The sequence below is a fragment of the Rhyacophila brunnea genome, unplaced genomic scaffold (assembly GCF_057557595.1).
Source record: "Rhyacophila brunnea isolate RB1 unplaced genomic scaffold, BYU_Rbru_1.0 scaffold_23, whole genome shotgun sequence".
In the NCBI taxonomy this organism is placed as follows: domain Eukaryota; kingdom Metazoa; phylum Arthropoda; class Insecta; order Trichoptera; family Rhyacophilidae; genus Rhyacophila; species Rhyacophila brunnea.
The window spans coordinates 23,584,739-23,612,733 of record NW_028232893.1 but is presented as its reverse complement, the minus strand read 5'-3'; the positions used below and the strand labels follow the sequence as shown (position 1 = coordinate 23,612,733).

The following is a 27,995-nucleotide window of genomic DNA, read 5'->3' as shown; positions in this document are numbered from 1 at the left end:
CAAAAAATATCTCAAATTGCAAGCTTTGTATTTTCCCGCTAGGTGCCTCTGGTAGGTAGAGGTATCGCCTTAAACGGCGAGGTCCGATAGTAGTGCTAATTATTGTGTAAGATTTTCGATTGCATATCTCTTTCACAATATTACTAATTTACGTATTACCATTGTATTTATTATTTTTTCAGGTTACGAAGCGGTTGGTGCGTACCTAGAGGAGTATCTCCATTGACACCTGCCGAACAAGCAGCTATATTAGAGGTAAATTATAACAATTTGCTCAACCTATTATGTCCATAGTCTGGGTCCAAAGAGAATGAATAACCGAATACAGTGACTTCCCGTGAGGGAAGACAGATTGAGCGTCGCTTGGGGGCGGCAGTTACTCTAAGGGCGTCAAATCGAGAAAAATCATTTAGAATAGCTAAGTACCTTGACTTAGTAATAACGAAAATATCTTTCCATTAAAAAAATCAGCTCACTGGTTTTGTTGGGTTCGCGATATCTAGTTTACTTCCGTTGCCCTTCGACGTCATTGGTGACCAGAAACGACACGTGCAGATTTGCGAATAATAAAATTACTGATATTTGGTTTGTAATATATCCATACAACCAGTGTTGCCATCTTTTTCTATGATGATTATAGTACAAAGGCGTAAAAATTATAGTATTTCTGCAAAAAATATAGTACAGGAACATTTTTCGTCTTGAATCATTTAAAATTATAGTATTTTGGCATATTTGGCGAAAAATTATAGTATTTTACATTTTTAGCGGAATCAAAATTATAGTATTGTAATATAATTATAGTACGGTTGGCAACACTGCATACAACACATTTCTTAGATATTGGACTCATGAAAGGATGATAAAAATTATGTATGAACAAATGAGGCGGCATTTTGGCGCTGCCTAGGGGCGGCATTTTATCTAGGGACGTCACTGACAGAATAACATGTGAATTTGTCAGACTCGGAATTCGAACCTGGGACACAACATTATAAACCGTCAAGTTATCGTTCGGCCATATTATTTTTCTTCTTTTCTTTTGACCATGTCGACGAAAACCATGTTGACCCACCATCGAATAGACGAATACCATCTGTAATTTGCATTATTAATTCAATGAAATCTAATAAGTATGACTGACAAAGTTTAGTGTGCACTATTTATGTCGAACCTCCACAGCCTACATCCACCCTTCGCCACTGGGTTCATGGATACGGCGCCCTACTATAACGCGTAGTGTAATCATAAAATATTTTCCAGTCTTCATATAATAGTGAGTAGGTAATAATATTAGCATTGTGGGGAAAATAATATTCTATTTCCGCACGTGACGTGACTGAATTCCAGTGAAGTGCCCACTAAACTAAATTATTTCAGCAACGCGTGATAATTTAATAATTATTATTAAATGAATTATTGACCAACTGAATATTGGGTTTCGGCGACAGTGGCGCAGTGGTGTAGTGGACGGACGCGCGTTTGGGATTTTGTTTTCTACCTACTAAACAGCTCAGAACATTTTCGAACATTTCTCAGAACGGTCCTCCGCACGTCTTTTCCAGTTCCTGATTTTTAGCAGCTGGTTGGCATCTTTTGTAATATTATCTCCACATCGTGTGCGTGGCTTTCCCACTGGCCTTTTCCCCCCTGGGTTTCCTTTGAGGATCTTCTAAGGTATCCGTGACTCAGGCATGCGCTAGACATGGCCTGCCCAGTTTAGCCTCTCGAGTTTTATGAAGGTGGAGAGTTTTGAATCTTGGTATAAGCGGTATAGTTCCGTGTTGTACCTAATTCTCCACTCCCCACCATCATTCATGGGTCCGTATATCCGCCTCAGGACCTCTCTCAAAGCAGTCCACCATTTCAGCTGCTTTCATATTTAGCGTACATGACTCGCACCCGTATGCAACGACTGTGCGTATGACGGTTTTATAGAGCCGGATCTTAGTTTTTCTGTGGACATTTCTGGATTTGAATATGGGCAGCAATGAGAAGTACGATTTATTTGCAGCGGTTATTCGGGCATTTATTTCTTCCACTTCCTCGTTCTCTTTTGTAATATTGAAACCCAGGTAAGTGAACTGGTTGACAACCTCAAATTGATGGTTTCCAAAACTGTAACTTTGGCCCAGTCTACTCTGATTTTGTATACTGTGTACCATTACTTTAGTTTTGTTTTCATTTACTCTTAAGCCAATCTCTAGTGCGACCCTTTGGAGGTGGTCAAATTCTTTCTTCACAATCTGTATGGATCTGCCCATCATGTTGAGGTCGTCGAACGTTTTCTTCAACTCTCCTCGTTCAGTTTTAGTCAGGTCTTCTTCGGCCATATTATCCGCCCCATAGTTGGAGCATATGGACACCACGCGGTGCTTCCAAGAATCCCTGTCGCAGTCCCAGTATTCTTGCTTCATTCCGGGTCAAACCAGCATCCTGTAGCTCCGCCGTATACACTATATAGATAGTATTTAGCGGCCTTCCAGGACGGAGAAGGACAGGAAGGTCGGTCGGCTTGAAGAACAGGCAAGTCAGGTTGAAGTTCTCTTCTGGCATCCGCAGCACGTGACCAAGCATAATGAGAGGCTGCTTGGTGCGTTCTATTATCTCCTCGTTGCTCCTAAAGTCATACCCACCGCACACCTAGTATCCGTCGCAAACATCTGTTTTCGAAGCTCAGTATACGGACATCCATTTCTCGTAAAAACTCTGTGGAGGCCCATATTATGATCTTATTAGGATCGGACATGGTCAAAAGAAAAAATACATTTTTATATTTGGTTATTATTGTTGAGTATTTGAATGCGGGGCAGAATATTCAAATAATATAATTATATCGCTACAACATTGTATACAATAAATACCTACTAGGTTAAATATCAGGAATAAAATCAATATTACTTTTTAAACAAAATAACTAATTTCAATTCTGTTCCATGTATAGATAGCAGTAGCGAAGGGTGGAGGTAGGCTGTTAAGATCCGCCATAAATAATGCTTATTAAACTTTGTTAATTTTGAAATGAATCGCAAAAGATCATTTGACATTGAATGGATATAAAACATGAATTTAAGTAAAATTGTCAGAATGCCCACGCAGGGCTCGAAATGGACCGGAGCGCACCGGGGCGCCGTTCCTGTTCGTGAAATCGGTAAAATTATCGCTCCGTTTCGTGGAAAAAATAATTTGACCGTCTGAGCTAGATAGGCCATATAGCCGTTTATATTTCGGGAATAACAAACAAAAACAATTTTTTTATAAATTAAAACAGTTTTATTTGATGATTTGACGCCGATGGTGGCTTTTCCTTATTTCACCAAAAAAATCTGGCAAACAAATGGTTTTGACCATTCAGAATTGACTGTTCAACAATTCTCTAAAGGCACAGTTGCGATATGGGCCGTTTTTCCGAAAAAAACAGGCGACCATTTGCTTCGAAGTGCTTCGAGCGCGAGAAACTTTTGTTGGTTTAAGCTCATTTTGGAAGACCCATACGGTCGACTGCTGCTTAGTTTCGGGCTCATACGTATAGATCGAAGATTTTTTACATGTAACAATCTTATAAACGTTTTTTGAAGCACCCCAATCGTATTTTTAGAGCATTTCCTAGCACCAATCGACACGCGCCTTTTTTTGTGCGATTATCAAATTATGCGGGATCCAACGCGAACATAGTTTTTTTCACGTCTAAATGTTCATGCAAGATCATATAAACGCTGGTGTTACTAATGTCCAGGGATGCCTCAATCTCAAGGTATATCACATGATGATCTTGCATTATCAGTTCACGCACAGCATCGATGTTTTCTGGAGAAATAACCGATTTTGGCTCACGTGGCTCGTCGGTGAGCAAACGGCGGCCATGATAAAATTCGTTAAACCAGCGATATACCGTAATTTTTGATGGTGCTTTATAGCCATATAAAATACTAAGTTCAGCGATGCACTGTTCCCGCCATAATCTACGTCGAAAGTTATGAAAAATAATCACACGAAAATTTTCATGTGTTAATTCTATTTTTTGGTCGAGATAAATTTTTTAAATGAATTTAATAAAAACAAAAAGCGTCCGTTTGTTAAAACTTTCTAAGTACTTTTGCCGTTAAAAAAGTCAAACTTCAAAATACAGAAGTAAAATTGCACCTAGCAACACCAGTGTTGCCAATTCCCGAATTATAAACGGCTACCTATGTATAATAGAAAAACGAACACACTTATTTTTATGAAATACACATAAAATTTGATAAATAAACTAAAAAATATCTTCAGAAAACTGTCGAGCGCTCCGGTTCGTAAACTTTTCCATTTCGAGCGCTGTAGCCCACGATATGTTATACTATTTTCGACAATAGAGAACACATATATATTATTTTTACTCAGTATGCCGTAAGATGCAGTAAACTACTTGAAAAGAATCTCTCATGGACACCACATGAGAAACCAAAAGTTCCCATGGCCGACCGGTGCATAATGCATAAAGCTAGCTCGATTTGAAAATGTAAATAATGTACAGACAAGTTTTCTCGCTTGGCAAGTAAAATTAATTTTCTCTTTTCCGCTCACCGCTGCAAAGTGCATTTTAAAAGGCTTTATGTTTACAAAATAGCGCAGCCGTCCCTTCTCTTTGATGTATTATTTTAAAAATACCGTCAATCGCAAAAAAGTTATTATAGGTATATTGAATATTCAATATACCATATTTACAAGATTGACATATTAAATTACGACGGTATTGTCAGTTACCTCCACGTTTTCTTATTTAACATTTTTGTTTTGAATTTAATTTTTATACCTATTCATGTATTGGTAGACCGCATACGAATAGTCTTGAAATATTGAATCAGTCTACATAATAATTGGTGATCTGCAGAGCTGCAACACCGGGTAACAACGGCTGGATCAAATTCAGATTGGAAAGAAAGAAGCACTTTTTGGATCAGCCGCGGGGTCGAACCCATGACCCACGTCTTCTGTTTCAAACTACTGCTTTGAAAACGAAGGGGGCTAGGATGGACCGTTATGCTCGCCATTTGAAGATACGTAGATACGCAAAACGTAAAATGAAAATGGATGATGTTACATTTAAGTCAAAAGACAAGGTCAGCATGTCCTCTGTTCTGTGGATTTAACTAATTGACTTCTTACGTGGATAGACTATAACAGGGGTAGTCAACCTTTTTATACCTACCACAGTTCCATTTTTCCAGATTTATAAAGTAGGGAAGTAACTTTACATTATAAAATTTATAAAGCAGAGTAACAGCAAGACAAGTTAAAGCATATATTAATAATTACTTACCAAATGTAGTTAAATATATAGTAAATACTGTAGTTAAATATATATTTTTATTTATACTTTGCATAAGTAGAAGCGTTGAAGTCTGATGAAAATACATTTAATTAATTAAATTATTAATGAGATCCCTGAGGTTGATGCTGCGAAACTAAATACTGGATATCTGACGCAATTTTTGTGAGTAACAAACGAAGGTCTCCTCTTTGAGAAGTATTCAGGCGGTATCTATCTTTGGTCATAATATGAAAAACAGCACTAAAGCCTGAGTCCACAAGATATGAGGTAGGGAACGGTATAAATAAACTGAATATATAATGAACATGTTTTTAAAACCCCGACCGTCCACCATGAAACCTGAAACGCCCACTAGTGGGCGGTAGGGACCAGGTTGACCACTCCTGGACTATAAGAATGATTTGTTTTGAGAGACCGGTCACGAATAGTCGTTGTTCCTATAAAAATATTATATTTTTAATTAATTATCTTTTTTAATTAAAGAATAATTCACAAGATTTAAGAATGTAACATTCACAAAAGTGAAAGAAAGATTTGTTCTATTGATTTTAATATATTTTCTCAGAAGTGTTTTCAAAAATTATTTATGATCAACAATTAGAATGTTACATTCTTAAAAATGTGAATTATTCGTTGAATAAAAAGGTGGTTAATTAAAAATTATTAACTAGTTCAAGGAAGCTACAGCACTAAAATATCTTGGAGTGATCCGTGACGTCGGTTAGTAATTAAAGTAATACTTACTTTGATTTAAAATATAAAAGCTAATAGTAGCTCAATTTAGAAAACGCTTCAGATAGTATTATAAGAGTCATTAGTTAAAATTTGTTGTAATTAAGTATGTATCTATAGCAAAGTGGTCTATGTGCTTGGGCGCTAATCCCGTGAGATGCAGGTTCGGTGTGTCGTACATTTTCAAAAAGATTTTTTCTATTGGTTATAATATATTTTCTCAGAAGTGTTTTCAAAAATTATGTATGTTCAAAACATCATAATAAAGGTTTTTTCTCTCTCCTGAAAAATCATATTTTTTTACAAATGTCGTTTGTGTAATCAACTTGTCGACTAACAGAGTACACGGTCAAAGAGGAAGTGTGCAAGAACAAATTAAGAATGAAATCCAACGACAACTGGAGACGAATCCAGAACAGAATATAAACTGTCCTTGAAGACCACGATTTTAGGCAACTACTATTATTATAATATTGTAAAATCGTATGTTACATTTCAGGTGATAAGAAGATCTGAAGCCATCGGCCTAGCCGAGGCTCGGCGGGTGGGGCGCTTGGTGGAGCGGGTGGAGGCGCTGCGGAGAGCGTCCCCAGCGCCCCCGCAGGGCCAGAGAAGATGCAGGGCGTGTTCGCAGAGAGCGCCCTTATTGCACTCCTTAAAAATATGCGTCGTCTGCAGGCATTGTGTTTGCAGCAGATGCGCCGTGGAAAGCGCTCACAATAGGTAACAATATTCAGTATTGTACTGTACCACGATATGCTCCATGACATCATTAATCATCCAATTATTCATAGTCATCCAGCGGGTCTATTATATACACAAGGCTGCTTTCGTCCGCTACGACGGCTAACCTTGTACTATTAGCACTTCTTGTAACAATTACAATCTTCTTCGTATTGTGCCATCCCCTAGCGGAGGTCGGCCACCATCAAGGCAATCTTCGATTTGTCGTCTGCTACCCGGAAGAGTTCAGTGGAGCTGCACTCGTACCAATCATGGAGGTTCTTTAGCCACGAAATGCGGCGCCGTCCTCTGCTATGCTTACCATTGATCTTTACTTGAATGACAAGTTGGGGAATGCTCTACTTTTGTCCTCTCATAATGTGACCGAGGTACCGTAGTTTCCTGGTTTTGATACTGCGTAGAACATTTGTCACCCGGTCAGTCCAAGGAATTTTGAGGATGCGTCTATACAGCCACATTTCAAAAGCTTCAAGTCTCCGTGATATCTCTTGGTTACAATTACAATAAGTTGGTTGTAATTGTTGCAATAAGTGCTATATTTTAACAGCACCTCTGTGGGCTGTGATAAAATTTAGAGCCAGATAGACAGTTTTGACTGTTTAGACGGCTAACTTATTGTAATAATAATAAATTATATACCTCAATACAAATATGTAATAAATACTATCACTTTAGCGGTCGATAGTCGCCTTTTGTATGAGGTAGACCCGCAGGAATATTTCACGGGAAATTATCATAAAATTAAACATGGTATCTAAAACACTTGTAAAGATTTATCACAAAATAATGCGATCATTGCCTTATTGAATTAAAGTGTCATCCAATCCGATTATCTACCTGTGCCTAAGGCATAAAGCCCACCAAAGCGGCGCTCGGTACGCTCACTACTGAGTAGGCCCCCTCTCACCCGCGCATTACCCTTCACCTATGTAATAAGGGGCCCAAGAAGCACAAAATAATTATTATTATCAGCGTCTCTCATAACAAAGCAATAAAAATATTATATTATTTCTCGGGGCTTGTAATTAATATTCACGATGACATCATTCTACCAGCGAAATATCGAACACGCAATAACTAAACAATAAGTTCTGTTATTAAATAATGGCTTCTCGCCCGTCTATCGACGACGCTTCCAGGAGCGTGATTTTGCTTGCCGTGTTCAATGAATAGACTACGTTGTATTTTCGTTAATTCGTGCCGCTGAGAAGCCACACAACGGTAACTCATGGGGCAGGCGGGCACAATGCGTCGTCAAATCCAGTATGCGCTGGCGTATTTGATTACGTTGTATTTTCGATGATTTACGCGCCACTTGTGAAATTTTGCGCGAGCGCCCCACTCGCTGCGTTAAGTGAGTTTTACGCCTAAGAGTAATAATCTAAAGAGAGTGGCTATTGTTCGGCAAAATAAAGCCGTGTTTTTTGCGTATAGCGCACAGTAGAACCTCAATTTTATTATTGTTAGCTTAACTATGATACCATCATACTGCTTCTTGGTACGGATACTAAATTTCAACACAACATAGTTAACCATATTTTCTACTAAATTAACTAAAAATAATTAACACTATTTAACACAAAAATAATAAATTTCAGCAACACGTGCTCGCAGTTTTTAAATGAGTGTAGTCATTGGTGTAGTCATTCAAATCAATATTTACCGGCGACGTTTAAAATATTTAATTTAGCCCTATGAAATCTATTTTACTCTAAGGCATATTGCGAAGATATAAGCATGCCGAATGCTTACTCACTCGCACTTATGGTTTGTTTGTGTTCAGGCCTTGTTTAAATGTCATTTTACCTGCATACAGCTTCACAACTTCAAAACACAAATCCCAAATGAAGATGGGAGGTATAGATTTGTACACTTTGGATCCTTTTTGAACAACCTAGTCTAGACACAATATTATAAAAGTGATATAAAAGGGATCTACTATTTTCATACAAACTGAGTAAGGTGTTTGAGGAGATCGGAGTGTTGTTGCTTAGAATTATGAGACTTGCTCCAGCTATTTTCATATTATGAAAAGCACAAATGTATAATCTAACTAAATTATATTATTTCCAGCGACCGTTGGTTATGCAACATCTGCGCCGAGACCCGCGAAATGTGGAAGAAATCGGGCGCCTGGTTCTACAAGGGTCTTCCACAGTATGTCCTGCCGGAGAGACGAGGTCCTCCGCCGAGGTTGGCAGCGGCCCTTGTTCAGCAAGAAGCATCGGCATCTTCACAAGCTGATGGTCAGGTAATTTAAAATCAACGTTTATCCACGTTTCGAAACGTTTGTTCGATGTGAGTCAGAAATATTTTTGACCTCTCCCGATCCGTGTTCGGAAACTTGTACGTGTGCAGTTCGCCGTATCACACTTCACCGTGAAAAGTTGTATCGGAAATATATAGCCGTATATTAAAGACCGTCCAACCCCTTTGGGTCGTATAGTACTGACATAACATTCATGTCTAAATAAGACATGGTTCTTGTTGGTTTACATTTTACAGGAAGCCAGCAGTAAACTTTTTCTAAAATAGTTGATATACTGGATTATTTGTTAGGTTAGGTTAGTTCAGGTTAGGTTTTCATTCTTGAATAATTCATGAATTTTGCCAAAATCAACTTTGAAAATTGAATTAATGTTCATATTGAATCTAATAAAATTAAAGACTGTTATAGTATACAATCATCTCTTTCCGATAAGAAACCTCACGGTGAACTGTGCCAAGGTGAAATGTGTTACGTACAATTTACATAACTCTCCCGATCGTCACAAAATATTTTTCTCCCCTGTTTAAATTATTTCATATTTTAACTGTCCCCTCCCCGTAAAACATAAACGAAACCCATATGATCGATTTCAGTATAATTTTCTCACTGAATATTATGCTCAGAAATAAATATATAATGTATATTTGTAACGTCATATTTTCTACGAGCCATACCCCTCTGGGATATTCTGTTTTTAAGATTTGAAGGGGATCGTCGAAATTATCACATTATTATCATGGTCCCCACAGATGGGCAGCTGACAGGACTCTAGACTGGGGGCCCGGCGTGGCCGGTTATGTGAGATATACATACACTACTAATACATACACTTTAATAGTAAAAAAAGTCGCCTGCGGAGCTATTATATATGAAGACATTTACATAAGGTGCGATGCAAATTGATGTAATATGAAGATTGATATAGTTAAATGATAATTCATTGTGTAAAATTTCATTTTATAATTATTTTTACTGTGTTTCCTGACTAATGATTATTTACCCAATATGTCAAAGGGTCGCATTTTACTTGACGCTGAGTGCCAAGAACTCAATAAATCAACTGGATTTATTTAAAAATACAAAAATCGCTAAGAATACACGAAACACCCTTAATTTGACCTCAACTGGAGTTTCGCGGAATACCATTTGGGGAACACTAATGTAAAAAAATCACACTGCCCTTCACCTTAGCGATAGGTAGGGGGGCCCTCTTCCGGATGTGGGGCCATGATTATAATATTAAACCCCCACCTCTTGGGCGTGACGCCGTATACGAACGACACGCTTATTTTCGTAATTCACCCGGACGAATGTAGTGGGCTATCTAGCGCTAGTGAAGAATACCTAAATTTTAACAAAACGAGACTGTATGGTAATTTCCTAATTCTAGGACAGCAGCGACGAAAGTACAGCGATGCTCCATCACGGTTTCAGTGCCATGAGCCTCAACAGAACAGACAGTCTCAAAAACAAGAGCTCAATGTCGAACCTGAACAGGGGAGACAGCCTGAAACAGACATCCCAGTCACAAGCATTAACTCTGAGAAGAACGTCAAGCAGAAGCAGTGCGAGGAGTGTGGCTTCCAATTCGACCACCAACGGACAGTATGGGTCTGCGGGTCAGAGTAATGGAGGGGTGGACTCAGCATCTCTTAGTCAAAGTATGTTATTTAATATCATCTCTTCTTCTTGTCTTGCCATCCCCTATTGGAGGTCTCCACCATCAGGTTGATATTTCGTCACCTTACTATTAAAACCTCGTAAGTCCAATATTATGGAAAAATGAAGTTTGTTCGACAACATTTAAACAAAAAAAAACATTTTAAATCATATTATCAAAACCTCGGTTCTCTAGACCAAGACTAGTGTGCTGTCCATCTATCGACAAATTTTAAAAACTCGTAGGTTTCGTGGTTTCAAACATGGAATTAAAACCTCGTATTTCACAACCAGTGTTAGCAGATTCATCGATTAGAGATGTGTTCAAAATATTGTTTTTATTACGTTTTTTCCTTCCCCTCAACATTCTACTCAAACAGACTTACAAGGTCTTAATCAGGGAACTCAGAAATAATGGGAACTGAAATACCCAACGGGTAAGGCGATAGCAGGTAACCGTCTCGAGTAAGACTCCGGGTTAAACTTACACACGTGTCAAGAATACGTTATACGTCTAATACTGAAAACTGCTCTCCGTTTATGCATTTACGCTCATTTAATGATGGTGTATTACACACACTATTGCACGTGCATAATGCGTGCTTCTTTTCGTAGGACACTCACACATTCAAAAACCCTGCTTCAACGTGCGGCGTGTTGAATATAGCCAATCGGTATTATATTTATTATCTGTTCTGTGGTTTTAATAGTAAGGTAACGATTTGCTCTATCATCTACTACTCTTCCGAGCGGACTTGCACTCGCATCAATTACGGAGGTTCTTGAACCACGAAATGAGACATCGTCCTATGCTCCGTTTACCATTAATCTGTTCTTGGATAACGAGTTGCAGTATGCTGGAACTCTCATTTCAGGATGATAGTAAATCAAAATCTATTATTGGTAAGTTTTTCGTTTTTTATAGACATGACAATTGTTGAATAAATGTCACTATTCAGGGAACACTAGGTAATTTTATATCCAAAACCTGACTGAAAACTATCTATCTATTGAGTATCCCTAAACTCTGGCGTGTTTGGTAACCGTCACAGAAGATTAAAATTAATGGCCTCAACAAATCACAGCTGCAGCTCGCCACACCCGGTCTTAATCAGCCGTATCACAAACCCTTCGTTTAGATGTTAAGCATCAGTTTTTTATGACTGGGAATGTGTCTGGAGCAGTTACCCAAAACTGAGGTCACGGAACAGTTTAATAAGGGAAGTAATAAAGCAATAGTCGGTTGCCATAGATAGACCAATACAGAACCGTCGGAATGTTCACAAATATTAGCAATATTGTACAGCGCGTTGCATTTATGCGACAAACCGGGAATGGGACAATTGGACGCCGCACTGTCGTAAACACGTATACAGAACGTAGACAAGGAATTTTAGTCAGTTTCTATCTACTACTTAGTAGAAATGTTTTTTTAATTTTGGATTGAGAATTATAATGCCTAAGGCTTTATATAAAAATAAAAAAACTCTTTTTTCGTTGGAACTTAAACATATGCACGATGATATCATTATTTACGTGTGCATATTTAAATTCTCACCAACTTAATCATAATATAATAATTTAAATTTAAATATAAATATAAAATATAGTATTAAATAAGGTTCCTAACATCTATTTATTTTCAAATTGCGAGGCGTCCAGTTGTCCCGGCGCCAAATCGTCCTAGACTCGACAAACCTTAACACATTATTATGGATACAGACATAAATATTCAAAATAACATATTCTTCAACACGTGTTTAAGTTTATCTTACATTTATGCACACTCGATAATCATACCTTCTTACAACCATACCCGGAAGGTAACGCAATTTCCATTATTATTTGTACCATTGTTTTTGTAAGTAAGTAAATACCTAACTATAGTTTTACCAAATCCCAGAAGTCATTTAATAATATTTTTAATCCTTCTCGTAACAGATGGTTACGGCTACTCGCAGCAAACTCCTCAGCGCTCCCCGGCATCAGTGGCCTGCGCGAAAGGCGTGTGTGGGACGGCGGAAGTGAGACTCCACCATGACACATCGGCCGGGACGCTCCATTGCACCGCCGTCAGAGCGAGGAATCTCCCGTCCACAGACTTGGCCGGGCTGGCCGATCCGTACTGCAGTCTTGAGATACTACCGCCTGGTAAAGGATAAATGATTCGTTGTTGACGTTATATTCTCTCTCTACAAAACGATGTGGATATTCTGCGATGTGACGATTAGACAAGAGTTAGCCGGCTCTCAGATCAAAACTCATCTCGCCTAAAACGTGTCGAATACGTCGATGTGACGTCATCGTTGTTCAACACAAACAAAAAAACACATGTTGCCAAATGGAGCTCCGCAGATTGGTCGAATGCGACTGTTTCGTTTGAAAAAAACATCTGCTGTTGCAATCGACAAGTTGCATCCTTCTCAGGCTCCGAGTTGAACAAACTACAAACACCAAACACCTACGAATCGGTCATTCCTATACCGACTCGCCGATCACCGCATTCAAATATCTATACATTTTGAAGGCTACGCAAGACTGTCGCTAGATAGATGAGCGTGGTTTTCACAAGCAACACTGAATCTCAGTTCTCAAAAGGTTCGTTTGGTTCACGAGACGAGTTTTGATGTAAGAGCCGGCTAACTTCTGTCCCAAATTTTGAAGAAGACCTTCTTCGGTTTAGATTGAGCTTTGAGATTATGGTAAAGCAGAAAGTGTTAATGGGAAGACAAATGATTAAATAAGCTCTCACTTATCATTCCAGATACATTTGTAGCTAGAGCCACCTTTACCCCTATTTCAACTACAACGCATAATACGGTTTTAACCATACGGAAAAAAAATCGCACGGCAAAAAATCGATCGGGGACATTCTTTTAGTGGCGTAAAGAAAATCATGGTCCATTTCACATTACACGGCAACGGTTAAAAACCGAAACGGCACTTTATAGCAGCCGTCCATTACTACTGTATTCCCGCCGCGCAGGAAATATTTACCTCTTTTTTATCGAGCCCCCTCTTTGAGTATTCATAATATGAATCAATGCGTCATTTGAAGCCTGCCTTATTTTCTTTGTTGTATTAATAGGTTATTTATTTTATCACAAATCTAATTTATAATAATGTCGATATAAATTATACTGATAGTTTTATAAATGCGTTTAAAAATTAATAAATGTAAACCACTGCACATTTATGTACTGAAATATGACTATATTCTAAAACATTAGAGCGAGAGGTTTTAAAGAATACTATTTTATGTAATAAAAATACTTTATGCAGTCATCAAATATTTAAAATAAATATAAAGGATAATAAGGCTTCAAAATTATATAAATAGATTATCTACAACATTTAAGGTATGTCTAGGATCATGCTTTGAAAATAGAAAAAAAGCTCAATTTTGACCCACGCTGAGCACGTCCGCCCTTAAGGATTTTGCAAATGGTCTTCTTATCCAATTATTGTACTTTGGTCTTTATTTAACTTTGGGAATTATTATAGTCCAGTTATCACGTTTTTGTATTTTTTTTCAACTGAAATATTTCGCAGCTCCCCGGCAGGAGCTGCGGACCCCCTCGGGAGCTGCGGACCCCCTCGGGAGCCGCGCCCCCCAGTTTGAGAAGTACTGGTCTTATTCATGGAAAACCACCACTGCTCTCAAAAGTTGTAATATTTGTATTCGTTCCTCCATTCACCGCCACTTATGTTGTATCACCCCTATGCAACGCATGGTCTGCCTACCCCCACGGGACGTCACTGTTATTAAAATTAGCACATAACTTTACAGATTTTTAAAAGAAACTAATTTTCCTGTGAATATCTTTTAGATGGAAGCTGTTCGAACAGACAACGCACAAAAACTGTTCACAAAACGAGGAACCCAGAATTCAACGAAACTGTTACTTTTTACGGTGTCACTGACTCTGACATCAGCTCAAAAACATTTAGGATCACTCTATTGGACGAAGACAAGTAAGTATATTTTACAAGAATTCACAATGAAACTATATTTTTATTCTAAAAGTTCACCCCTGAGTATTAACTGTGTTCCCTAGATCATCTAAGCATATGCGTATGATACTCTTCCCATTTTCAACACCCTTTCTCTTTCTAGTTAGATACGAACACAGAACAGATAATAAAAAAATCGGTGTGTGTACTTATGTACGCGCGTTAGAAGTTATACTTCTTTGACGTCACAAAACAAAAACAAAACTTGTGATAAAATAGATTCTTTGACTAGCTCTTAATTATCTTGTTAAATTACACACTCAAGAAAAATGACCGCTTAGTGGAACGCCGTTAGTTGATTTCTATACACTTAACTTATATTACTAAATTATATAATGGTTTCTCGTTGTTTTTATTATTAAAGTACCAACCGTCACTCTGACGTTTAATAGTTTATTGACGTAAGGAATTGCAAATGGCCGACAATAATAAATTCGCTGCCTAGGCAACGGAACAATTCTTAACTATAATATTATACTCTATAATCGTCACGATTGCAGTATCATAATGTGGCGTAAAGGTAGTGCGTTCGGCTGATAACCGAACAATCAGAGGTTCGAATCCAATCGAATGCGTTTTTTTTTCGTGTGAAAAAAATTAATTATGTGTTACATATCACACGCCAAAAATACACTCGGATCTGATTTCCCAAACGCGCCAAAAGAAGTATAACTTCAAAAATAGAATCCCGATAGGCTATAATATATACCTACCAATACAGTAAATTTTGCCGCAGGGTTTTGAATGTGTGATTGTAATACGAAAATGAACTACGCATTATAGACGTGCAAAAGTGTGTGTGTAATACACCAATATTAAATGAGCGTCAATGCATAAACCGAGAGCAGTTGTCAGTATTCGACGTATGACATATATTTAAATTTATCCCGTGTTCTTCCTTACTCGAGATCGGTTGCCTGCTTCTCTTTACTCATTAGGTATTTCAGTTCCCAATATTTCTAAGTTCCCTGAATCTACACATTGTCTGGACCTGCAAGCATGGAACGGTTCCAAACTAGGTCCTCTCCACGTATTGACTATATCTCTTTTGGCATACTATGTAGAATACCCTAAAGAACCTCCGAATGGTGGACACCTATTACTGCTTTCACTTCAATCTGACAATTTTTCCGTGGTCCTTCCTCTCTGATATTCCGTGTACGGAAACTTGTACGTATGCAGTTCGCCGTATCACACTTCAGCGTGAAATGTTGTATCGGAAATATATGACCGTATATCAAAGACAGTCCAACCTCTTTGGGTCGTATAGTCTTCTTCTTCTTTCACCCTGTCACGACCCAGCATTGGGGCATAGGGCAAGCAAAAGTTCGCGCCACTTCCCTCGATCCATCGCTATTCCAGACCTGCAGTGCGTATATCGATTTTGTAGCACACCTGCAGGGTGAGGGAGGGCCGGTCATATCGACGGAACCCTTGAGGCTGTGCCACAAGGGTACGAAGTGTCGCACTCTTTGGCGGCATCCGGAACACATGTCCCAACCATGTAAAACGTCTCTTCATCTTCATGGTCGTATGGTACTGACATAAAATTCATGTCGTACGTGTTCTTGTCGGTTTACACTTTACATGAAGCCAGCAGCAAACAATTTTTGAAAATAGCCGATATACTGGACTTATTTGTTAGGTTAGGTTAGGTTTTCATTGTTGAATTCATGAATTTTGCCAAAATCAGCTATGCAACTTGAATTAATGTTCATATTGATTCTAATAAAAATGGAGACCGTATAGTATATGTCCGATAAGAAAGCTCACGGCGAACTGTGCCACAGTGGAATGTTTTACGTTCAATTTACATGTAACCCTGATATTCAACCTGGTGAAACTTCTTTTGACCCGAGCTGATGATAAATGATTGATAATGTATGTACCTACTTTGAATTTAACACCTTACATCTTTATCTTCCCCTCTTTAAATCATGAACAGTTTCTCAAAATAACAGTAAATTTAGAAGGGAAGACTTTATTAAAACGCCTGAATGTTTTTTACATATATCCGATCACTAACCATCCATTGGCCAGTATACTCTTGTGAGTGGTATTCACTGTGGGAGCCATGGATGGTGGATGATGAAGTCAAGATTTGGTGTTGCTCCGATGGATGAGGGGCGAGTTTTATTTGCAGCGTAAACAGTCGGTATAAGAGTATGTTATAGTAGTTATCTTACAATACTTATGATACTGTCCCCAGGTCCGAGTCTCAGTAAAAAGAGATGTTGTGCGGAGCGATACAGAGACCGAGATACTAACAGACCGGGAACTTATATTAGAGTGACATGTTGTCATCTCCCTCCATTTTTGAAAGTGAAAAGATGCTGTCACTTTTATTCTTTTATGGTTTTTCGTCTGGGTTCGGGACTTGGAGGTGGACAAATAACACACCGGAATTGTGGTCAGAAACGACGAGTTTTATTTGCGTCAATATCTACTAATGGTTACATTTTTATAATTTCATTTATGCGTAGCGCGAGTTAACAATGTCTACTGTTTCGCTGTCTGTAGCGTTCTGTCCGCCATTTTCCGCTGACACGGCATGCGTTGTTTATCATCATACTCCCTATAGTCGAACGTGAAACCATAATGTCCAGTTCCTCTCAAATTAATTTTCTTCGCCTTATACATTCTTTTTGTTTTCAGATACGGCTGCGATATTTTAGGGTCGGCTTCTTTACCTCTCGAGGACGCCTTAGCCGGTCGCCAAGCACAAGAATTGACCCTCCCGCTGATAGCCGAAGAAGAACTGACAGGCCAACTCCTGAAAGCACAAATTCTCGTCTCTCTGTCATACAACACAAAGAAGCGGTCGTTGGCGGTTGTTATCTGCAGATGCAGAAATCTTCCTGCCATGGATAGCAACGGATTTTCTGACCCGTTTGTTAAATTGTAAGATTTTTGTGTTTGACTTTAAATGTACTCCGAATGGGAGGAGATGCTCAGGTCGGTCCAACCAGCTTTTGAGCCCATCGGGCCATCCGACTTGGTTGCTACTAAGCAATGACATTATTAATGGTCAACGCACTCAATACAGTAGCTAGCAAGTAAATTCGCGCATACGACATTCGCACATGTATAGGTAGACGTCACGCAATTTCCATTATGCGATATCACGCATCGGGAATTTATAGCAATATCACCTTTATTGTAATTGCGTTAGAACAGTGTTTTTAGTGTCAATATTCATTTGAGCGAATCCGTTCGAAGCGGACCATTCGGCAGACCCGACAAAAAGCATCGGGAATTTATAGCAATATCACATTTATTGTAATGGCGTCAGAACAGATTATGCCATTCGGCAGACCCGACAAAAAAGTGAGTGTCATTTTTTTCCCCAGATACTTCGTCCATATTAATGTCATTGCTACTAAGGCAAATTATCTTGCATTTAAAAAAAATGCGGCGTCTTACTGCGGGCGTGAAGATCCCTTCACATAATGTTTACTGTCCGTATGATTAGCTTCATTATTTTTGTTATAAACATACACTAGAATCATTTTTATTTTTATAATTTCCATGTGCGCTCTTCTCCCCGGCACTTTGCATTAGAAAGTAACTTCTTTAAACTCAGTCAGAGCTCACTTTGAGCATAGCAACCTCAGTCCTGGGTATGTTCTCCTAGGGCATTCCCGGCCTAAAACTGAACTAGATGCTTCACATCGCCAATGTAGGGCCACGTGATATGCTCGATTAAGACCGAGTGTGGTGCCAATGTTTGACTGTAATATTTTTGATCTGCCTGGATTTAAAACAAAGTTTTAGAGACAAAAATCGGATTACGGCGAATGGGCTTTACCAATTTAACCATCCTGCATCCAACTAAATTTGGTCCATGTTAGATTAGTTCTACGAGCAATCTCATTACTCATTAGTCATTACACATGAAAATTGTTCCCTGAGAGTGATCAGTGGCGTCCCTAAACAGAATGCCGTCCCCTTTCATTTTTGCCTATTTTACAACGTTTTTATTCGCTCGTATTCTTGCTTGTCCGGTGGTTGTTTGTCCAGTAAAAATCTTGCAATCGATTTTTGACTAACTTCCCGACTAGCTAGACATTTGAAACTTTTAGAATATATCAGAACACGATGCCAATGCATTCTTTTAATACTTTTAGCCATTTTTAAGCAGAATTGAATTCATTTTCAGTTAATTCTGTTTTGTATGGAAAGTTATTTCAGAAAAATCCGTAAAAGTAAAAGACTATTATTAGTTGCTAAGGGGATGGTCCTAGCAACTAAATTATTAATATATACGTGCGTTCCTATGGAAATCAAAATGAAATGTCAATGACATTTCAGTATTCTATATTTGGTTGTTTTTATTTACTTCATATCAAGTAAAAGTTTGAGCATATTGAGCATAACAATTCAACAGAAAATTTAAAAACGTTGTATGTAAAAACTTCTTTTTATCTTGTAATTATTATTATTTACTTAGAATCGTTATCTTAAAAAGATAAATACACCAAAAAGCTTTAAATTGACATACGCACCGTCTACTGCGAATTAAAGCATAAGCATACTTTTTATACTGTGATGAGCTTAGTTCTAAATTTGAACACCTGACAATGTATGATGGTACCCATATACCTAGTTGTCAATTTTATTATTTATTTTCGTTTATCTTAAACAGACAAATACACCAAAAAGCTTTAAATTGACATACTCACCATCTACTGCAAATTAAAGAATTTCCATTAATCTTACTCTCAAACAGTTGCGGTTTTAGGTATGTGAAGGTTTGTGGCGCTGACAGGTTTGGAGGCATCCTTGATTGAAAAAATTGTTATTGTTGTCAGGATTTTTAAGCTTCGATTATGTTTTAAACTGAGATGTCGACGTATGCTCCATGGAAAACCGCCACTGGTCTCAATAGTCGTAATATTTGTATTCGTTCCATCACTCCCCGTCATTTGCAACGCATGTTTTGCTTATCCCCACCAGCAGGCGCGTACACAAAGGTGGGGTTTCAGTTCTGGACCCCCCCGCCCCCAGAAACGGAAAAATACAAACTATTTAGGTAAATGGTGAATTAATTCTTCTTCATCTTCATCAGGACATTGTGACTGAAAATCGTGATCCATGATTTGGCTGTCGAATAGTCTTCTCAACGGGTTGGTCCCACTCTACTCGGAATTCTACGACACGCGACACATGTAGTGACTGGAAGACATGTGACACTCATAAATTGGTGCAACTATCTGGGGCGTCCAATGTTTGCTTTAATATTCCGATGCTCATGTCTAACAAACAAGACAGCACGGACAATACAAACAGACACTTATTAATGACTGTTAAGCCACGCTCATTTGATAACCACTTGTGGATGCGACAACTCGCAATAAATCGTAGGTTAACAACCTTAGTTATACCTGTAGGCCACATGTTTATTGCTAGACTCTAAGTGAGGAGTGTCTGGGTATGGGAAATGTACGTGTAAAAGTTCGGTACCTACATTGGCGGTTTAAGCGACGAGAAGATATAAGTAGTAGGCGGGGTAAATGTGGAGATATGATGGGTATTTTTCTAAAATTGACCCCCCCCCCCCCCCAAACCAGTTTTCTGTGGGCGCGCCTAACCATGGGACGTCATTAAGAGTGATAATGGCAACTTTAAAAAAAATATATATCGTCATCTCAATACTACAACTAAATAACTCTGATTTTTGGTCATTGTCAGGAAAATGAAATTTAAGCTTTAATTGATTAACATAAATCTAGGCTATAATTATTATTTATGATAAAAATGGAAAATTGTGCATGTCTAATTGGGAACAATTAAATAAAGTTCAATTATATGAAAAAATATTGTAGGTACCTACTTATATTATTTTATTTATTTAATGCATGTATGGTTTTAAAGTTCTCTAATATTTTCAAACACAAAATTAATACAGTTCCCATTATCTTCTGACTTACGTAGTTTTATCATTTTGTAGAGAATGAATTAATTGTAGAATCATATTCAATAGCATCTCAAAAACAGTGAAAATCAAGTTATCTAGTTGTAGTATTGTGGTGACGATATAAATGATTTATAATAATAGAATGATGTTAGAAGGGGCTCTTTATTTTTCCACAGGCATCTAGAACCAGACCCATACCACAGGAAGCACAAAACGTCCATAAAATGGCGGAATTTAAATCCGGTTTACAACGAAGAATTTCTTTTCGAGACGAGGCCGACAGAACTATCAAAACAATGCCTGGCGCTCACGGTATGGGACAAAGACTATGGGAAATCAAATGACTTTTTAGGTAAGTAATTATATTATTACTTTATTAAATTTATACATATTTTGTAATGGATTATCTGTCACGTATGAGAGAAGACATATGCTTGTCTACTAAAAACATTACTGCCACATTGCACGCTACGTGATTAGGTACAAATTCATTTGACATTTGGGAGCGCTCAAATCAACAACGATATGTCCAGGGGCAGCTCTACCTTAAGGGTTCATAGGGACCATCCCCACATCGTTATCATGTGGAGAATGCGTAAAAAACATCCGATATTTTTATCATTGTCATACTATACCTACTTATTTAAATGAATTATTTAACTTATTTCATCTATCTAAACCTGTCGCAATTTTAGAGAGATATTTATTATTATTATACAAATAAATAAAGCAATAATTGTAAATTATGTAATAACGTCATAATGATTACGCGGTATTAAAATAACTTATTAAATTAAATACGCCTTATTTCGCGGTGACACCTATGTACAAAAGAAAGCTATGGCGTCTATGGTTTGCTGATCGGGGTCATTCAGTCCCATCCCGTTGCTGCGGTACTATCGCTTTCTACAAAGTATGTGAAAGCATTAGCGTTGTTATACGCATACTAGGGACCGAATAGAATGACCCCATAGGTGAATAAAAACGCTCGTTGTATGTTGTTGTTCAAAACTGATGATGGTAAATCTATTTCCTCATTAATAAAATCATATATATATATATATATATATAATAAGTAGTTTCGTACATAATGTGCCTATAATAATATGAGAGTGTAGGTAGGTACATACTTGTACCAGTTGTACCTATATTTGATAATTAATGACTAAACCCCACCACCTAGAAAGTCGTCGAGCCGCCACTGGATATGTCACTCTCAAAACTAACCAGAAAGCTACTTCTCACAGAGAATTTAAGTTTAAAATTTCGAAAGTCTCAAATTCGAACTTGTTGGGTGCATAATAAATGTCAATTTTTCCCGTGCGTCATTATTCATAACCTCAAAATATACGGTGTTTGACGTGTGTCATACTGAAGAAACATCCGCCATCTTGCAAAATCACTAGGTGACACAATAAAAATAACCAACGTTCGCCGGGAGACTCACGACTTACATACGATTGCCAATTACCTACGTGGTCGCAGTCATGATTTATTCTGGATCGGAACCGTTTCCTCGTGTCAAGCCTATCAGGCACCATTAGCGAGGGGTGCAAGATTAGTAAATGCGCTCCCTAAAGACATAGACATTTTCAGTGATGTACTTTGCATTTTGTTTTTGAAACTTAATTTTTCTGTGTAATTTTATTGTCTGTATTAAATTGTACTTAACCCTTTACTGCATGATTTTTTTTTTTTGAAAAATTTTATTTTTTATTGGTGTTAAAATGCCTTGTGAATGAAGGAAAAATAATGAAAAAAATATTTTTCGAAAATTTCATTAAATTTTGTATGTTACTGCGTGGTGTCGCAGATTTATGACATTTGGAAATCTTACATTTTAGTATGACAAAATACAAAACCAAATGAAAACAATTATAAAAAACTAATGTACACACCTTATTTGATGTGTAGATATTTTTATTCAACCAATTTCAATCTTCTGTATATTTTTTTTTATTTATTTACAAATACGGATTTTTGCGTACATACTAATTCGTCAACTGTCAAACCAGAAATGCAGGGACTATAATGCAGAAATGCTTTATTTCTTGAAATGTCCAAACAAAATCGGTAAAGTAGGATGTTTATGGTAAAACAGTTTTCTAGGCATCGAAAAAGGATAGTATTTGATAATTTACACAGATGGCATTGGCTATATCGAAATAGTTTGAAATGTCGCAAATTTGCGACACTATGCAGTAAAGGGTTAAGTATGTTTTGGTTTAATTTGTTTTTCTGTTGTTATTATTATTATTATCTATATTGTAATATTTGTTATAATATAAATCTCATGTTGTGTACCTACGTCTTGAATTTAGATTTGTTATGTCCACAATATTTTGTATTCTTAAATAAATAAATCACGAAGCGTGCAGTGTGGCCATTGCGATAGAATAGTGTGCGTTCGTTCGCTAGGATATGTCACCTAGCACGTAGCCACCAAGCAAGGCACCTGCCTATGTGATCTTAGCATAAGAGAAAGCGAAACAGGAAAAGGATATGCATAAATGCGAATTCTTAATTTGAAAAATTGGAGGAATCGTTTGTTTTTAAATCGGGTCATGAAAGAAAACAAATGAATTTGTTTATAAATATTATCATAAAAAAATGACAGATGCTTACAGTGGTAATGGCATATCGAGAGATTAGTGTGTTAACTAACAGATTTAATGGTAATTATAATAATAGGAATTGGGTGATGTAACCTACTGTAACTTTAGGCAACATACCTACGTAATCAATGATAAAAAATAGAAGCATTATGGATGAGGAAGAACCAGCAGCTAAGCGCCTCCGCTTGACAAAATATGACAGTGATGGCAAGTCAGGAGACTACAAAGACTCCGCCAGGCTGATGCTTGATGACCCAACCAAAGAGGTTGGACGGTCTTTGATATACGACCATGTATTTCACGGTGAAGTGTGATACGGCGAACTGCATACACAGCACTGGTTAGTCCGGAATGGAGAAAGTTTCTGTAGAAGACCAACATCCGCCAAGTAAACATTATTGATATCAGCTAATGAGTAGAGATACCGGGCATTTGCATATTTAGCCCATTCTCACCGGTTTTTGCATATGTTACCTAAAATCTAGCAGTGGCGAAGACTCCCCACTAGGCGATTATTTGAAGCCTACCTTCTTAAGAAAAATATTTTTGCATATTGACATATTTATATACTTAATCACTTCATTATTTTATGTTATATAAAAATAATTTATTTTGCCAACGAGAGATGTCGTATATGTAGGAATGTATTACAGTATTACACAGTTTACAAAACAACTGCAAAGGTATTAAAAAATATACCACAGCGTACCGTAAATAAATAATAAACGCCGCGACGTCTCGACGTAAATAAATCTCCGATTATGTGTGAAATAATTCTGAATTTTTTTCGTATGGACTTTACGTCTCGGAACCTTAGCAAGTCTGCTGATTTGTACGAAATAAGGTAAGCTCCTATCGCAGAGCCTAAAACATTCGCGCATAATAATGTTGTCACGACTGCGCACTTTGTCCAAAATCATTAATAATTAGATAATTAAAAAAATAGTTTCAACGGCGTTTAATCGAATATTAATAAATAAATAAGTATAGATTGTTTCTATAAATAAAAATAATTTTTATCCAATGATTTTTGATGGGTATACATGTTTTGAAAAATACGTAATTTAAACACATCGCTCATTTTTATGTCGTCAATGAGTTTTTGAAATTTCATTGAATTAGTGTGTCGTTGTCATTTACTAGTGTGTACCTATTCATTAGTAGTAAATATCGTACTATTCTCGTAAGTATACCTGACAAGTGTGCTCTTTTTATCAGATCTCCACAGCCTACCTCTTTCCAAAAGTAACCCTTCGCCACTGAAATCTAGTGATGATGCATATTTTCGCTATACATATTTTATATTTCGAGGCCATCAAAGGTGTAGTAAATGACTTCGATAGTGCAGAGGCTATGGCAGTTTGTCAGTGCAAGGAAGCATTAAACGATTCTAGTACAAAGTAAAACATAGCTGTGATTTTCCCCACATACCTGCGAATATTAAAAACCTTGAAACTCAAGGTTGACTGAATCTATCCAGTCAATGAATAAAATCCGCCAAATGAACTCCGCATTGCCAGAGGTATTCCCGCGTAAACTTAGAGAAAAGTTTGAAAACATTTTGAACAATAACCGATGCTTTGAACCTTTCTTTCAATTGATAGTTTTATTAATGCAGACAGAATTAATTTTTCAGGATCACTTAAAAAGGCACACTGATTACTAAAATTGATATAACTCATGTATTATTCATTAAATTCAAATGAATCTTTTAAATATTTATAGGTTTTGAATTTTTCTATTAAGTATTTACATTTTAAGTAAACTTTGTGTATAAGTGGAGTGAAAAAAACATGTCAAATATAGTTTTTTGGGTTTTTTTAGCCTTTTTTTATATAAAATGACATAGATAAAAAGTCCATGATAGAAGTAAATAATAAAAGAAAGATATACTAAAACTGGAGCTAAATATAATACTTCAAGATATTTAGAAGATGGAGGGCCATTTTATGGTTATTACTGTCTCAAACACCGCATACCTAGCGAATTGATCATTATTTTGACAAATTTAAATAAACATAGATTTTATAAATCAAATATTTCTTACAAAAAAAATATATATTGGACTATATATAACTAACAGTAATTTCAACTTATTAAAATTGTTTGATTTTCACCATGTCCTGGATCCTGTAACACCGGCGCCAAATTGGCGCCGATAGGGTGCGATGGGTTAATGGGACGGGTGAACTTTTGCCAGAAACAATAAGTGCTAACATAGCACCCAAATTCAAATACTGCCCAGTTACCTCAGTGGATGTGGAACGGTTCTTTTCCACTTATAAAAATATTTTGAGTGATCGAAGACACAACGTTACTACTGAACATTTGGAACAGTACCCGATTGTTAACGTTTACAAGAGTAACAAAATGTTAAAGAATTGTTAATTAATAATAATTATCGTCAATACTTACTAATTGTATGCTGATTTCGAAATAAAAAAACTAAAAAATACTATTTTTACTATTTACTGTTGCATATTTTGACACTTTTCATGCATATTTTAAGCATTTTTCCAAGCTTTTTATGTTGCATAATATAATCCGGTCTCTAGCAATGACTAATGACTTTGTTTTGTTTAATTTTCCAGGCAGTCTAGTAATCGGTGCGTCCAGCAAAGGAAAGAGATTAAAGCACTGGCTGGATTGTATCAAGTTTCCCGACCACAGACACGAACAATGGCACTGCTTGACTGAAACGGAACCATAAACAAAAGCACAAAATTATTTACCTACCTATTATAATAGTAATATAAAATAAAATATTTTTCAAATCGAATTGTACAAGACTTGATCAATATTATTACGATTTCTCTTTTCAAATCGGCTATTGATATATTATTTTCAAGCGCTTCGAACGAAATAAATACATATTTTGTGAAAATAATTGATTACCTACCTATATTATTATTTTATGAATTAATCTTTGAACAGAGAAGAAGTTCGCAATTTTGTCAACGGGCAGCACTATATGTTATTTGAAATTTTAAATCGAAGCACCTACAAATTAACGTACCTGTAGAATGGCCAAAAATGGAACAACAAACTACCATAGGACACCATTTTGAAAATTTCATTTGTATGATTGAAAGATTTTGTCCAGTTACGAGTCTTGATTAGGTAGTTTTCGACAGTGGCTCCCCCATCCCATTCTTCAGATAAGTTTGTAGGTCTGTACATATTATGTATTATAAAATGTCTGTATGCACACTCAATCCATTCCCCTATAATTAATCTCATAATTATATCAACAAAAAACATTAGTAAAAATTTCTGTATTTTTATCGAATTATTGTTGATATTAAATCTATCTGCTTATGTATGTACAAATGAAATCGAAACCTATTTAATTTCTTAAACCGTATAGAATATGAAATAGGTACCAACTAACATACGCGGACAATATTAATAATTGTATGTGACGGGTCTCGTGGTGCAGTGCATAAGACGTTGGCCTTCCATCCGGGAGCTCTGGGTTCGACCCGGTGAGGACACAATATATGTGATTTTCTCAAAGCCTGGGTGTTTGTGATTGTTCAAAAATTATTACTAACAACCACGTTGTATGAAAAAACAAGGGCATGGTTATTAATAATAACAAAAAAATATTGTATGCCCTGATAGATTCACAAGCTTATTATGACAATCTAAAATAATAAAAAACTGTATTGTTGTTTTACCATAGATAACGATTGGAGTGTCATATTTTTAATTTTGAATACATCGAGCTTACAGACAATTAAATGAGTGATAAAAGTGAATTTTTCTTGTAACCCATTCCTGAATAATGTATCAACCATAAAATAAACAAATATTTTTTTTAATCTATCTGCGGTTAATAATAATTGTCTGTGTGGTCAATTTTCCGTGAAAATATATATTATATGAAATTAATCGGCAGCTTATTAATAAAGACTTTCCTGATGTATTATGTATTAGACTTTTTCGTGTACTTGGCTATGTTAAAATATAATTATTGTATTAAATCAATGTCAAATTATTATTAAAATAAAACTGCTTCCCTGATTAAAAAAGTGTGGATAGGTATCCATCACTTCAGCGCTTGAAATGGAAAATTATACTAACCGGAGCGCTCGATAATTTTTCGAAAATATTAAATGTGTGTTCGATTTTTTGTTCTATACGTACTATGTATTTCGTATTGAACTTTAAACATAAAAATTGTAATTAAATGAATTTAATATTTTATTAGAATTCATGATCCAAAATGTAATTTATAAATTGACCACGAAACGGAGCGACATTCTCAAGGGTTCGACCGTAGCTGCGTTCTCGTCTATTTAGAGCACTGCATCAATTGTGTCAGTGACGTCCCGTGGGGGTAGGCAGATTGAGCGTCACTTGGGGGCGGCAGTTACTCGAAGGGCGGCAAATCGAGGATAATCATTTGGTATATATAGAAATAGCTACCTACTTAAACTTAATAATAAATTTCCATTAAAATTTCAGCTCACTGGTTGGAAACAAAATGTATTAATTAACATAAAAGGTTTAACAGGACTGTATTTTTTTGTCGGGTTCGCGATGTCTAGTTTACTTTCGTTGCCCTTCGACGTCCTTGGTAACCAGAAACGACACGCGGATGATGAAAAATATTGTATAAAAAAATGTGGCGGCATTTTGGCGCTGTCCAGGGGCGGCATTTTGACTAGGGACGTCACTGAATTATGTGGACCAGAACCAGCTTATCCAACCCACAATAATTATTCAGTT

General features: G+C 36.8%; 1 protein-coding gene across 1 annotated transcript; it reads left to right on the top strand.

Moving 5' to 3' along the window:
- Positions 1 to 147: 147 nt before the first annotated feature.
- Positions 148 to 27,028, top strand: Rph (Rabphilin; the record flags this gene model as incomplete). Its single annotated transcript, XM_085950450.1, has 9 exons — positions 148 to 255; positions 6,543 to 6,766; positions 8,861 to 9,038; positions 10,447 to 10,717; positions 12,657 to 12,866; positions 14,546 to 14,690; positions 17,385 to 17,630; positions 20,823 to 20,998; positions 25,853 to 27,028. Coding segments are annotated over 9 exons (1,677 nt in total), but the record flags the coding sequence as incomplete, so codon positions are not given.
- Between the last annotated feature and the right edge of the window lie 967 nt (positions 27,029 to 27,995).